This window comes from Cucurbita pepo, chromosome 8 (assembly GCF_057944985.1).
Source record: "Cucurbita pepo subsp. pepo isolate OVF chromosome 8, ASM5794498v1, whole genome shotgun sequence".
NCBI lineage: Eukaryota > Viridiplantae > Streptophyta > Magnoliopsida > Cucurbitales > Cucurbitaceae > Cucurbita > Cucurbita pepo.
The window spans coordinates 12,793,386-12,808,624 of NC_141805.1; the positions used below are offsets into that span (position 1 = coordinate 12,793,386).

A 15,239-nucleotide genomic window follows, 5' to 3' on the forward strand; every position below is an offset into this window, starting at 1 on the left:
TAATTTATTTCTATTTTCACGTTACTTTGACTGAAATAAGGATTAAAAATATGAATTTTATTGGCTTTAGATCCACCCTAATTAAAATAAAGATTATAATAAATAAGCGTGGCAGAATAATGACATAATTATACAATTTTTTATTTATTTTCTTTTTTAATGAAATTACTTATTTATAAGGAGTTGGTGATCCGTTTCTCCGCGCATGTCCTATTGACTCTATTGGATATAAACAAGCATTTTAAGTAATTGGACTTTATTTCAACAACCGAGTGAAGATCAAACTCAAATTTTTTAGAGGACAGTGTATCGAGATGAAACTCAAATTTCAGAGAGGATAGTATCTTGATGTCAAAGGAGTACCTCAAGTCCGCTGGACCTACGCATATATTATATATATATATATATAATTTTGATTTTGTGTCATATATATTTTTTTAAAAAAGATAATACATGCGTGTGGATGATGTTGGTGGATGAGGAGATTAGATTAGGCCCCAAGAACCAACCAACATAGACCATATAACTTGAGGCCCAATCATATGCCAGACCTTTGAAAGGGATTCAATGACCTTTTGTACACTTCAAAGGTCTCTCTTTTCCAATTTTAAAATATCATTGATGATCTTTCTAAAAGTAAACTATTTAGTTTTAAAGGGTTAATTTTAAAAATTATGCTTATTTGGTCACCATTAGATTAGTAAGTCTTCTTTGATAGTATTTTGTTTCTATTGAGTTATTTCTTAGTTCAACGATGTTTAGTAAAACCTCAAATATATTATTCAATGGTACGTGTTTTATGTCAGCTAAATCTTACTCTTATTGATAAAAATTCATTATCACCCAACATTAAAATAAAATAATGTTGAACGCTCATCTGACATCAATTTCCATCTTATCCAACAGATTTGTTTTGAAGTTGTACTTGTTTCTTCTACTTTCCTTATTAAACTCAAGTTACGTTATTATTTCTCAATATACATAGGAAGATGAAAGATCATAGAGTACAATAATTGGTCAGCTTTTAACAAACGTTCTATAATATTTAGTTATAGGAGGGTTCTAATAGCTTAACAATATATTACAAATAAAGTACCCGTAAATATTTGGTGTCTTTAGTGCAAAATTTATGACGAGATTATAGAAGCATTCATTAGTGTCTGAGTATCAAAAGACAATTCTTACATATCAATACACATAAGTGGCTAAAGTAATAATGATCTATTTGTTAAATAATTACAATATCTTATATCAAAGACAAATCTATATACTTTATTTATCTGTATTTTAAATTTAAATTAATTATTTGTAAAAAAATACGTGTTAATTAGATAATTAAATTAGTTTGACTGTTATAGAAAACCCAAAAATTTTATAACACCGTTATTATGGTTCATTGTTAATGAGAATAAAGTTAGACTTAAATATAATTCATTGTAATATGATAGTAACATATTAAAATGTCATACCTGGTTCGATTTAAAATTTATGCCATAAAGATATGAAAATTGAATTAAATTTTATTTTGTATTTTTCACACATCACGGATGCAATATATCAATAATGAAATCTAGCATATTCTTGTATTTGTATTTTAGCTTTAGGAGGATAGTACGACCCATTTGTTTGAAGAGCTTACAAAAAAAAAAAAAAACGTGAAAATTTTCTATAAATTTTTTGGATTTCGAAAAATACAAGCATCCCTCCTTTTAGTACTTTAACATCGTGAGTGAAAATATTTGAGGTATTTTAGCTCGAGGGAGTAAATCAATGGCAACTATTTATTTTGACATTAAATTATTTTTATTAAAATATAATAGAAGGTATATTCCCAACCCAAATTGGTAAACTATGGTGAGTTGCGTGATTTTTCTTTTTGTAGCTTTCACTCCCATTTATCTCGATTATTCACCTGAAATCTCCATTCAGTTAGAGAGGGGAACGAATCCTTAGTTTATAAGAGTATGAAAATTCTTCACTAGTTGACACGTTTTAAAAATCTCGAGAGAAGATTCAAATAACACAATATTTATTAATGATGGGCTTGAACTGTTATAATTCATATTGAGCTACACATTTTATATGTTATTAGGCATCTGTGACCATCTTAGACAACCAACCATTGTGACAATCTCATTTATGAGTTGTAGTGGACAAAGGATAGTCAATAATTAGTTATAATATTTTAAATACAGATTTAAACTTATTAATTCATTAAGATTTTGTTGACAATAATTTTTGGTTGATAAATATGGTGAAAAGGAATGAAAACTTTTGTTCTTATCCCCTTCAATCAATCAAAGGGGTATAAGTTTTAATTTTTTTTCTTTAAAAGAAAGAACAGAAAATCATGGAAGTACGAAAAAGTGGGAGAATAGGACAATTGGTTAGGGATGAACACCCGAGAAAGGAGACTGAACTGTCCTTGTCATTGTCTAGTTGTTCGACACGTCGGCAGGTACCATAAAGGAAACGCCTTCCTACAACTCGAGACGTCGGAAATTTAACTCCCGTGACCACCCGAAGAATGTGGTAATTTATGGCATTCTCATCCCACTACCGCTAGTACATCAAAACGCAACAACCAAACAAATTTCAATCCTACGGCTCACCAGTTCTTCCCCTGAAATCCCCATTCTGCGCCCATCTTCTACTCTGTTCTCCTTCCCCTTCCCGCCATGCCCCTGAAGAGCAACGATGCCGACTCCCAGTTCTTTTTCGACCAAGATGATGATGCCGACGATGACATTGAGGTCACCAAGAACATGGAGGAGGATCGCAGCAACAGCGGCTTCAGCGATGGCGACGACGCTCCGAACGGCCTCGGACCTCGGAACTCCACTTTCACTTCTCAGCAGTGGCCTCAGAGTTACAGGTCGATCCACTTCGCCTTCGTTTTCCGTTTCTTTCTATGTGTACTGGTTTTTCTATCTATTGGTTGCACTTTGTACAACTTCTGTGGATTTTCTTTTTGTTTTTGTTGTATACTTTACTATCTCGGCGGTTGAATTAGAACACACTCTTATGGTTTTGGCTATCTGAAATCTAGACAGAATTTTGGTTGTTTGAGTTGTTGTTCATTTGCTTTTGATTTCTGTTGTATATGGTAGAGTTTCTTCGATTGAGGATTGTTTATATTTTCATTGGTTCGTTTCTCTGAAGTTCAGTTTGATCGACAGCCAACAGGGGATTGGCTCCATGTATTCGGTTTTCTGGTTTTATGAATAATGAATGACTAATGAGAAGAAAAAACTTGCCGAACCGGTCGCTTTAGCTTCTATGGCTTAGTTCTGTTCATCCGTTCCTCTGCAGTCCATTCATGAATTTTTGTCTTTCATATTTCTTTGTTCCGCGTTCTTAGGTTCTGAAATTTGCAGGAGGAGTTCTTATGACTAACAAATAATTTATTAAGTCAGTCTAAGATATCTGTTGATAATCAAGCTGATACTTAGTTGTAGAGTCTTCTTTTTGTTAGTTATGATTTACTTCGAACTGAAACATTTTCGGAAGAGGACCAAATTATTGATTACTCCGGTGTTGGGGGCCATTTATTTTGATCCTTAACATATATTTTAAAGTGAACTGCTCAAGAGTTTCAACTTTTGAGCAGCTGGTGCTTGGGTGCTGTTGTTTATCTTGCATTTTTTTTTTCCTTTGCCAGGGAAACGACGGATTCTTACACAATCATGGCTTCACCAAATTTTGGAATGTTCCGTGTTCCAAGTATATTGCAAACAAGCTGGCAGAATCTTAGTAAAAGTAGTTTAGACATGGATGGAAAAGCTCCTTTGTTATCTGACCACGGTGGCTCTGATCAAAATGAAGATATGGATAAGATCTCAAGAATGGCATCATTAAGGTCAGAAAGAGCTTCATTTCCAAAGCAACTGACTGGTGAATTACCTATTGGTCATGGGTGCAGCTTCACACAGACCATCTTCAATGGTAGCCTATTTTTTCTGTTGCTCTGTACTTTTTCACCTATACGTTTTCTCTGAGAAAGTGCTTCTTGTGATGAAAATGTTAATAGTTGTGAAAAGCAATGCAGCTTTGTGATTTTACAAATTTTTAACAATTATTTGATGTATAATAACATATATACATATTTTTTTTATTCATGTGCACTCTGAGACAGGAATCAATGTATTAGCTGGTGTAGGACTTCTCTCCACACCTTACATTGTAAAAGAAGCCGGCTGGGCCAGTTTGGTAGTGCTGGTTCTTTTTGGCATTGTTTGTTGTTACACAACCACACTTATGAGGCACTGCTTCGAGAAGAAAGGGGGAGTCATAACGTACCCAGATTTAGGAGAAGCTGCCTATGGAAAATTTGGACGTCTTTTTGTGTCTGTGAGTTTACTTTCTCATTATTCATGTTTTTCACATATATCCCAGTGCTTTCTTTGTCCCGAAGTGTACACTAGAGTCCAAATTTGTTACTCTGTTGTTAGGTGCATATGAAATATCAATGTTGGTAGCATGCATCTGCATTGAACTTTTTTCTGCCATGACTACAAAATTTGTGAGTTAGATTTTCATTTAGATTCATATTTCTTTTCAGAATTACTTTAGTTCTAGTGATTTAATTATATATTCTTATGCATGCATAATTGATGATTTTTTTCTAGAAGAATTGTTAATGTTATGATTCTGGAATTTTGATGCAGATCGTTTTATATTTGGAACTATATGTAAGTGAATCTCTAATCTATCGTCAACGTTTTCTTTTCAAGTAGAAAGATATTTCATTTTGCTAAACTTTGATGTTCTCTACACTTGCAGTGTTATTGCGTTGAATTTATTATCTTGGAAGGAGACAATCTAACCAATCTATTTCCTGGAACATCGTTGAGTTTGGGAAGTATTCAATTAGACTCTATGCATCTTTTTGGAATTTTAACTGCACTGATTGTTTTGCCCACTGTTTGGCTGAGAGACCTCCGTGTGATCTCCTACTTGTCAGGTAATGTATCATATATTACACTGAGTTCTTATCTATGCTGGTCTTGATAATTTGGATATTTAGATGAAACTGTCTTCTTAATGCTGATTTCAGCTGGCGGGGTCATTGCAACCATCTTAATAGTGCTCTGCTTAATTTTTCTTGGTACAAATGAAAGCATTGGGTTTCATCAAACTGGTGAAGTAGTGAACTGGAAGGGTATTCCTTTTGCAATTGGTGTGTGTGGATTTTGTTATTCCGGCCATTCCGTGTTTCCAAATATTTATCATTCCATGGCTGATAAAACAAAGTTCACCAAGGCACTAATGATATGGTACATGTCAAGGCTTGGAATGCTCTTTACTTTCCATTTAGCTTGATGTTTCTAATTTTTTTTTTTATCTTATGCAGCTTTATTTTGTGTGGTTTAATTTATGGAGGGGTTGCAGTCATCGGATTTCTCATGTTTGGCAAAAATACATTATCCCAGATAACTTTGAATATGCCAAAACATGCTGTTACCTCTAAAGTTGCAGTGTGGACAACAGTAAGTGTTATGTTGTCCTTTTATTTGCCACCTAAACTTATAAACAGTGTGAGGTTTGCAATGTTTCTGAGCAATCTTGATTCTCTTACAGGTTATCAATCCATTCACCAAATATCCTTTTTAGATAGAGGCATCATTTTAGAAAACCAAGTGGCATAGTATTTTATCTTTAGACCAATGATTGAAATTGCTTCCTTGACACTGCTCAAATATGCACTGTTGATGAATCCATTGGCAAGAAGTATAGAGGAGCTACTACCACGTAGAATTTCAAATAGCTTCTGGTGTTTCATTCTTCTAAGAACAGCACTTGTTGTTTCTTCTGTTTGCGTGGCCTTCCTTCTGCCCTTTTTTGGTAATTGTCTTCTTCAAGTGTTTTGTTATTAGTTTACTTTCATTTTGTAAGTCATCTTAACATAATGGATTGTAATATAATGGATGATTATTACCTTTCCACTGACGTAATAGATGATGATAACCCTCCAAAAACAAACTTTCATCTAGTACCCCCAAATTGTTAGCTCATATATTCTCATGATAGGAACTCATTGATTAAGCATCTTGCTGTAAAGCCAAATTGTTAACTTTCCATGAGTAGCTTTATCCAAACATGGCAGATGAATTGAGCGTAAATAAAAGCAGATTACTATTTATCTTGATTGTAGGTCTCGTGATGGCTTTGATTGGCTCCCTTCTCAGCATACTTTTGGTAAGTGCATTTTGTTGGTTCCTTTTCTTGATGAGAATTTATTCTTGTTTCTCCATTGCCCTTCGTTTTAGCTCATAGCTAGTTGTACCTAATGATTGTCAATATGTCAGATTTTAAATGGTCAACCAGCGGGCTGTTAGCTGTTAATTGTTGGTAGCTTTTGTTATATAACTGCCATTAACATTTATTTTTTGGGATAAAGAAATATAACCTTTCATTTGTTCACCCTCGATTTCTCTAAGTACCCAATAAGTCCTCCAGAAGTTTAATTTTTCATCTGAGCATTATGATCCACCCCTTCCAATCGTGCTCTTCAAGGGATAATCAAGTCAATTTAGCACGTTTCCACTGTTTTACTCTGACTGAGATTTCTTCCGTAGCTAATCAGCCCCGACTTTTAATATGTATCCGAAATATTTGCTTGAACGAAGGAAGGGATAATCATATATTCTTTAGATGTGGGTACATTCAACTTGAAGTGCGTTCCTATTTACTTGAGCAATAGGTGAAAAGGTTGATGGAAAATTAAAAATATAAATTGTGTATGTCATTGTCTATTAATTTCCATTCTTCGATCATCTCCCCTTCACCCTCCTCTAGAGCCTATTGGTAGCTGAACCATGGTGAATTGCCCCAGTTTGTTATCAGTCAAAATCTACTAAGAGTTGGACTTCGGCTTGTTCATTTGTCTTCTTATGGATATGGATGTGTTTCTAATTGTATGATATTTGATTCAGGCGGTAATAGTGCCAGCCGTATGTTTTTTGAAAATCATGGGAGGCGAAGCTTCAAAGATGCAGGTATGCATATTTTTAACCTATTATTTTTTTCTTTTTTTTTAATTAAGCTTCTTGATAAAGTTTTATGAATTACAATAGTAGGGAGATAGTCCTCTTATATCCTGTATTCCCTTCCCAAGAAATAACAATGGACGCAATATATTGTGAATTTCATGAGGAAACTAATAGAATGTTAAGAAAGTTACATAAACTTCTTTAGAGGATCATGGATGAACTAACGTAAGTCTAATCACTCAACTAAGAAAACCAATTACACTCAGACCCTCACTGTAACTTGAGGTTTTATGAAGTTTGAGCTTGGTACACGGATATTTAAACGGTCGAGGCATTTTGCTATTTCGTGAGCTGTTTGAATTTCTGTTTTAACATATTTCTCGTAGGGAAAGAGAATGAGAAATATTGTAACGGAAAAAAAAAGGAAAAAAAACTCTAGAATGGGTGGATTGGGTGGCTGTGTAATGCAGGAAATCATTTTCTCTTAATAGGACTTGGAGTTTGTTCTGCAGAAAGACAAGATAGGAAAAGGAGAGTTGGTGTAGGCACAGAATATAATTAATCAGTATGATTACACATTAATATTCTTAGTGTAAGGTTTATGGAGAAAGTAAGAAATGAGTATGATTACACTATAACATTCATAGAAATTTACCACCTGAACATTGGGAAATTCAAAACCAGCAGCAGAACTTCTCACTATGATTACACAATTTTCTTAAAGCTGTCTTTGACTCTTTATAAAAATTCATGTTCTATCCGAAAACGTTAAATGAAACATCTGTAATTTCTTATTCATTTGGTTTCTTTATTCTCCTTTTTCGTGAAATCAGATGACTTGGAGCAGCTTTATCATTGGACTCGGTGTCCTTAGTGCAATCTTTGGAACATACTCTTCTGTGTCACAGATTGCAGAGAGTTACTGAAACATATATGGTCAGAATAAATTTTCTGTAGGCTTCGTGTCTTGTAGCTGTCGATAGCTTCAGGTCATACATTATGCAAGCAGTTGACTTCTAAATAATTGCATATCCATTATTGCTTAATTGTTGTGTTGCCTCTCTTTATTGGGTGAAGATGTTGATTTCATGTTTGCTTATGCTCTGCTTAGATTAGCTATTTCTTTTGTGGTTTCGTCTTCACATACATTCCATTTGGTCTGCGCCCTCTTTTTATTTGTGCATTAAACACCAAAAAATAGTAAAGTCCTCTTATAGGCATACAAATTAATGTTTACAATTATTTGGTACAAAGCTCTAAGAAGAACATAGAAACTTGATTTATATAAGAGTAACCGTATATTTAAGTTTTGAGATTAAAGTTGATCAAATTTGATTTATTTTATGTCAATAAAATTTTCCCTTGTAGTCTAAGTTATGAAAATCAAGTGAGAAAAATCTGATAATAATAAATATTTTATTTTTTCAGTACAATGGTAATAATGGATAAAACAAAATATCATCTAAATTGAAGATATTTATTTAATGCTATGTGCTACATATTATCCAAGCAGTCTCTCTCCCTCGCACACACAATGGAGTCATTGAGACTCCATGCAATGAATGAATGGTTCACAAATTTGGATGTTTTTTTTTTTTTTTTTTTCTTTTTCTTCGGCAAAAAGACAATATTTCCTAAATTAAAAAAAAAATAAAAATTATGAGTTTTCAAAAGGTATGTCATGATTTTCTATATCTCCATTCATAATTAATCTGGAAAAGTATAAAAATAAGTTATTTGCAATCGCTAAACTAGTTTATAATTTTGAAAAAAACAAAAATAACTATAAGAGATTAAGTTTGAGATAATTAAATTAAAAAATTATTTTGTAGTCACATTTTAAAGAAAATTAATTAAATTTTTTTACCAAGTTTGAATTAAAAAGAACAATAAATCCCAACTTTCCAAGTTGTATAAAAAAAAAAAAAAAAAAAAAAAAAAAAAAAAAAAAAAAAAACATCATGGAGACTTGATGGAGTATTTGTAACTTGAGTAGGATGTTTGAAGATTATGAATTTATGGCAAAATTGGATTATAGAGCTTAAATTAGTTTATTTTTCAAAATTAGGGTTTTAACCAACGTATTGATTAATTTAGGATTGAATTTAAAAATTTTCTCATAATTATAACATTTGTAGAGGGTGATTTTAATTGGGTAAAAGAAGTGATGAAAATTCAAATTAATTTCCTTAATTATATTTTAAATAATTTGTTACTCTATAATTGATTAAACCCTATTATTGTGGGACAAAATTACACCAGCCATCTGTAAACACTACAACAATATGACCAAATTTGGACGGTGATACCAAATTTGTTGCACGTTCAATTAAATGTAGATGAAGCATAATCAAAAGGAAATATGTAATTTAAGGGATAATATGTGGATGATTCTTTTATTTTCACATAATCTCGATAATAAACAATTACCTGAGATGAAGGTACTTGAAGTCAAGCCGCCAATCTGTCCACCATATCCCTCATGAAAATACCCTCCAAGCTCTCATACGAACCCCCAAGAAAATCATCACTGGAATCCTCCATTGCAGCAGCCCAGTGAAGTAAGAGTTGTTGATCATCATCGTCGTCGTCTTGTATCTTTCGAACATCAGTCTCCGGAGTCTCCACCGAGGCCGAGGAGGCGGAAGGAGGCAACTCAGGCGCATTTTGGCCGGTGAGTTGTTGAACCAGGCCTCTAAATTCAGCCGCACTGGCTTGAACCCTCATGGGGTTGGATATGTACACAACTTTGAGAGGTTGGTTCTTCCGATCACAGGGTTTCCTTTTCCTTCTCCTTTCTTTCCTCCCCTCTTCCACGTCCCTCCCAACTAAACTCGATTCCATTTTTAGGGTTTGGGGGCAAATTTTGGCACACAAACCTCTCTTCTGCCTGCAACATACATACACACACACATATATATATATAATTACTTCAGGATAACACAATTTCTAATTTCTTCTTATTTCTACATTCTTATTTTGTGGAAATTGCTTAAATCAAATCCTATTGTAATAATTAATTAATTAATTAATTAATTAAAGGACAGTAAATTTTGGGAAACCGGTAAGCCAATAGGGTTGAAGAAAGATAAGGAAAACAAAAACTGACGATGTAGACGCAAGAGGAGCGCGTGGAGTGGCATAAAAAGAGTCAATTTGGTTATGTGTTTGCGCGTGCATTAAAGGCTTTACGGGTCGCGTGGGGGCTGTGACTGTGCCACCAATAATGGACTGACAACCCATCTTTATCGTGACGTCAGGACGATGTTTTGTAATGACGTCATAATTAAACGCAGACACCGATATTGGGGAAGTTGTGAATTGGATCTGTGGCTGAGAATGTGTTGACGTATAATAAATAATGTTATGATGACCACCTTGAATCATATGCAAAATATAATATACCACATACCTAAATCATTATTGCCCTCGAAATTGGTTTAATTTTAGATTCAAAAGGTCAAAGTTGTTGGGCTTATGTTCAGTTTGGTGGAGAAGCCCAATAAAAAAAGCCCATGTCCAAGTTGTTGGGTTTTAATTTGTAGGACTTTTCTTTGAGCCCCAATCCAATTTTGACTTTTGGTCGTAAATAGGTAAATAGGTAAATAGGTAAATAGGAAGGAAGGGGTAAATAGGTAAATAGGAAGGAAGGGGTAAATAGGTAAATAGGAAGGAAGGGGTAAATAGGTAAATAGGAAGGAAGGGGGTAAATAGGTAAATAGGAAGGAAGGGGGTAAATCCGTAATTCTACCATCTATTCCAAAACTGTAGTTGGCTATGGTGAAGTTAGATGGGGTTACCCACTACAGAAGAATCGGCAATAGAAAAATAGGAGAAGGGAGAGAAAGTGGTAGCATCATCAATTATGATTAATTAAATAAAGTTTTTTTTTTTAAAAAAAAAAAAAAAAAAAAAGAAAAGGACGCGAGGAGCCAAGGAGCCAAGGAGGAGGTAAAGTATTAGGAACAATTTGGAATGGTCACGCTTCTCCAACTCACCTGACCAACAACACCGTTCCTCTTCAAACTTTTCCTCTTCAAACTTTTCCTCTTCTCCCATCATTTTTTTTTTTTTTTTAAAAACTTCACCCAACAATTCCTTCTCAAAGTCAAAAAAGTGTTCGCTATTCATCCTCCACACCCCTTCTGGGTAGGGTTTTCTTTCTCTCTTCCTTCCATTTTCCCTCCTTCCGGACCTCCATTCATTTCTCTAACTCACCTCCCATCTCGCCATTCTTCTCTTTTCTTATTTCACTTTTCTGGTATTTCATTTCTCATACACTTCTTAGTTTTCCTGGGTTTTCTTTGTTTTCAGCTCTTCGATGTCTTCAAACCCGTGCTGTTGATCGCCTGAAGTTTTTCACGTCTTTGGATCGTCGAACTGCTTGGGAGTTTTAGGGAACTGGGTCCGACTTATTTTCATAGAATTTCAAGAGCTTCTTCTTCTTCACTGCTTTTCTACTTTTCTTATTCAACTGGAGCTGGGGTGCTGGTGATGATGATGCTGATTCATGGGTAGTAGAACAGTGAAGATTGGTGCAGACGATATAACCAATGCCGTGAGCGGGATGCCTAGCTTCGTTTCTTCAATGCCCACACCCAATAATTCCATGTAACTTTCAAGTACTCTGTTCAGTTTATTGTTTGAATTCAATTCTGCAGTACATGTACCTTTTCTTTTTATGCGAGTGTTTCTGCTTGTATCAACTTCACAATACTTCTCAAGAACATCTGCCTTTAAGTATAAGTAGGTTCAATTCTTCTAAGAATATGTGACTTGGAGCATCTCTGAACTTTATTGAAGCCAATATAATGCTGTACTGTGTCTTAGCATATTCATCTCTTCAGTTAAATCCTTAGTTGAATGACTGATTTTCTTGGTCAATTCACATCCTTGAGTTCAACAACTTATAAGTCTGTGGATGCATTGTTATGTTTTGATGCATCCCTTAATTTCCTCTTCCTTGCTAGGATCATTTGTACACCTTTTTGCGTTATCGTTGGAATTATTTTTTCACTGTGATGGTCTTTTTCTCTGCGATTTTCAGGGGTGCAGAGGGAAGCTCTATTCCGTCGTCTCGGATCTCAGACTTGAGAACACTTGAGCAAACTCTTGGATTTCACATACAAGATGTAGACCTTTCTAGAAGTATGTGTTATTAGGAAGTAGTTTCAGTGGTCATCTGTTTATCTCTTTTTCACTCTTCATTTTGCATTATTGAGTACACAATCAGAGCATGCTGAATCTACTCTTCTCTGTTCTTCTTCTACTAATATATTTTTTACCAAATGTACTTGCTCTAGATCCTTTGTATAATCAGATAAAGGCGAATAGTTCGGCTCTGAACAACGTCCAGTTTGGTTCTTTAATTAAGGTGCTGTTTTATCTGTTCCCGTTTTTTTTATTTTTCAATAGAGGTTTATTAGGCTTTGCTTTGCACTTATATTTGATGATAATTAACATCCCCCCATAATGGAATTCAGCCACTTGTATCCACTGATGTAAATTTGCCAACTGCTATCATGGGGTCTCAAACGCTGCCATTACAGAAAGAACCAAATCCGAATTTGGTTTCTACATCTAGCGGTCCTCGTGAAAACTGGGGAGAGTCTAACGTGGCAGATACGAGCACAAGAACCGATTCCTCGACAGACAACGATGACAAAAGTCAAAGGGTAAAGTCCCTTGAGTATGTTATCAGCTTAGTTTTACATGATTCGTTTTGGAGATCTTCTGGTTTATTTTGTTTAAAGATTATTGTATACAAGTTACCTGATATCAATATTATAATTTGAAGTTTAAGATAATTGAAGGATTGATTAAATAGAGCAGCTAGATGACAGTACACATACTCTTGTTCTTATTCTTTTCACCATCTCCCTTCTCGTGAGCTGTGCGGGAGGACATGGGTTATGTGTGTTGAATGTTTTCATCGTCTCAAGTAATAGTGTCTATCTTTCTGTTTAGTATTCTTGGGAGGTAAGCTTATGTCCTGTTGTCTTCTGTAGCTTGACAAAGATCAAGGAAACTCACTTATGGCATATGATTCTAACAACAAGTTGAAGGAAAAAACAGCAGATCAGAAGGTTATCTTTTAAACTGAAATATCTTTACATTCTTATCTGAACATGTTGATGGATAATAGCAGCTTGTTCAATCAAATAATATGTTGTTTGACATCCCTTTCAGACCTTACGAAGGCTTGCCCAAAATCGTGAAGCTGCTAGAAAAAGTCGTTTAAGGAAAAAGGTAAGCTTCCATTATCATTGATTTCTATTTCTACTAATTATCTAAAAATTGTAAGCCGTGTAGTATCGAACAAGCTGTACCTTTTCTGAAGAATTTGGCTTCAATGATGGTTGCAGATTGTCGTGCTTTATAACTGATATTGACTTAGTTGCTTAGAAATCTTCAGTGAGTTTGATCATATTATGCTATGAATCTCAATAATATTTCTTTATCACTTTACATCCTTTTCATAGGCATATGTGCAGCAGCTAGAAAGTAGCAGGCTGAAGCTTACTCAGCTCGAGCAAGAACTTCAGCGAGCCCGTCAGCAGGTTGAGTTATCTATATTTTTGTGCTTGGTCATCATAGTACATAATCTTTCCAATTTAGTTGGAAAGTTCTGAGTTGCATGCTTTTACTTAAATCTTCCACCACAATTTATGCAGGGTATCTTTATTTCAAGTTCTGGAGACCAAGCTCATTCCATGAGTGGAAATGGTATGCAAGCCTTTTCAGTTAGCATTTTATGCCATGTGACTTTTTTAATATATCAGTTGTTGAGTTATCCTGCTGCGTTTGTTCTCAATTCATCATGACTTGAATGTCATTCTTGATAATTTATAAGTTTTTGATATGAACGACTATTTTTTACAATATTCAAAGTCATGAATTTGTTTTCGTAGGGTGTGTTTAAACATTTTTTGATTCACTGTCATATGTTTTCTTGTTTGTGTTTGTAGGTGCACTAGCATTTGATGTAGAATATTCACGTTGGTTAGAGGAGCATAATAGGCTGATAAATGAGCTTAGAGCTGCAGTGAATTCACACGCGGGTGACACTGAACTGCGAACGGTTGTTGATAATGTGACTGCACAGTTCGATGATATTTTCAGGTTGAAAGGCATTGCAGCCAAAGCTGATGTGTTCCACATCTTGTCAGGAATGTGGAAGACACCAGCAGAGCGGTGTTTCCTGTGGATTGGTGGCTTCCGTTCATCTGAGATCCTAAAGGTAAGATATTATGTAGGTGGTAAGCATATGAAAGTAGAGGAAGAAAACATTTATAGGTTGGTGCTTACATGAAGTTAGTGCAGCTTCTTGTAAGGCAATTGGAGCCTTTGACCGAGCAGCAAGTAGCGGAAATCTGCAACCTGCAACAATTATCACAACAGGCAGAAGATGCTCTCTCACAAGGAATGGATGCATTGCAGCAATCCTTGGCTGAAACGTTGGCCAGTGGCACGCCTGCTACATCGGGGTCATCTGGTAATGTGGCTAATTATATGGGTCAAATGGCCATGGCAATGGGAAAGCTTGGAACTCTTGATGGCTTCCTACGCCAGGTAATTTGGTTTTAGATTTTGTCACTCTGTTCCATCTTGTTACATTTTTACCTTGCTCATGCAACAAACAAGTAAAATTGAAATCTTTGTCCATGTTTTCTCACTTTCATTTTTCCATCTCTTTCTATAACTTGCAGGCCGATAATCTTCGTCAACAAACACTTCAACAAATGCATCGCATATTGACAACCCGTCAATCAGCTCGTGCGCTTCTTGCAATAAACGACTACTTCTCCCGCCTTCGAGCTCTAAGCTCTCTCTGGCTTGCACGGCCACGAGAGTGAAAGGGGCATGGGAGTTCTCTCTAGTTAATCTGTCAAATTTATCAAACAAGTGCCTGAAGTGTGCTACCACACAGAATTGCATTGCTTCATTGGATGAAGCTGCTTCTGTCACAGGAATTGTACAATGGATGAAGATGAGTAATGGTGGTGTAGGGTGAAGTCTGTGATTGATATATACATATATATAGCTTTCACATTTTCAGTTGTTTGATATTGTATGCTTATTACAATAATCTTTTCAGGTGGTGTTTCATAGAACTGAATGGGAAAATAGGTTGTATCTGTAACTTACATTTGTATTACATCAGCCTACACCAGAGATCATATTATAATTTATTTTCAAATAATATTCTTTGAGTAAGTAAACCATTTTGAGTTTACTGCAAAACCA

At 34.9% G+C, this 15,239-nt stretch overlaps 2 protein-coding genes across 4 annotated transcripts; both read left to right on the forward strand.

Annotated features, from left to right (window-relative positions):
• Positions 1 to 2,513: 2,513 nt before the first annotated feature.
• On the forward strand, positions 2,514 to 8,038 carry LOC111800054 (amino acid transporter AVT1A). Of its 3 annotated transcripts, XM_087126442.1 has the most exons (12): positions 2,516 to 2,875; positions 3,662 to 3,945; positions 4,136 to 4,350; positions 4,668 to 4,691; positions 4,783 to 4,963; positions 5,057 to 5,276; positions 5,354 to 5,489; positions 5,581 to 5,597; positions 5,696 to 5,844; positions 6,155 to 6,198; positions 6,936 to 6,998; positions 7,826 to 8,038. In XM_087126442.1, the coding sequence occupies exons 1-12, from the start codon at positions 2,679 to 2,681 to the stop codon at positions 7,916 to 7,918; spliced, it is 1,623 nt and encodes a 540-aa protein (XP_086982568.1). In that variant the 5' UTR covers positions 2,516 to 2,678; the 3' UTR covers positions 7,919 to 8,038. The 3 variants fall into 3 exon arrangements, 2 of the variants coding, with proteins under 2 accessions (XP_086982569.1, XP_086982568.1); XM_087126443.1 differs by lacking the exon at positions 4,668 to 4,691 and having other exon boundaries at positions 2,515 to 2,875; XR_002815957.2 differs by lacking the exons at positions 6,936 to 6,998; positions 7,826 to 8,038 and having other exon boundaries at positions 2,514 to 2,875; positions 5,581 to 5,600; positions 5,707 to 5,844; positions 6,155 to 6,204.
• A 2,970-nt stretch (positions 8,039 to 11,008) lies between these two features.
• LOC111800053 (transcription factor TGA2.3) lies at positions 11,009 to 15,214 on the forward strand. Its single transcript, XM_023683631.2, has 12 exons — positions 11,009 to 11,141; positions 11,307 to 11,603; positions 12,040 to 12,140; positions 12,296 to 12,366; positions 12,476 to 12,667; positions 13,001 to 13,078; positions 13,182 to 13,241; positions 13,475 to 13,552; positions 13,667 to 13,718; positions 13,961 to 14,232; positions 14,316 to 14,564; positions 14,702 to 15,214. The coding sequence occupies exons 2-12, from the start codon at positions 11,503 to 11,505 to the stop codon at positions 14,846 to 14,848; spliced, it is 1,401 nt and encodes a 466-aa protein (XP_023539399.2). The 5' UTR covers positions 11,009 to 11,141; positions 11,307 to 11,502; the 3' UTR covers positions 14,849 to 15,214.
• The last annotated feature ends 25 nt before the right edge of the window (positions 15,215 to 15,239 follow it).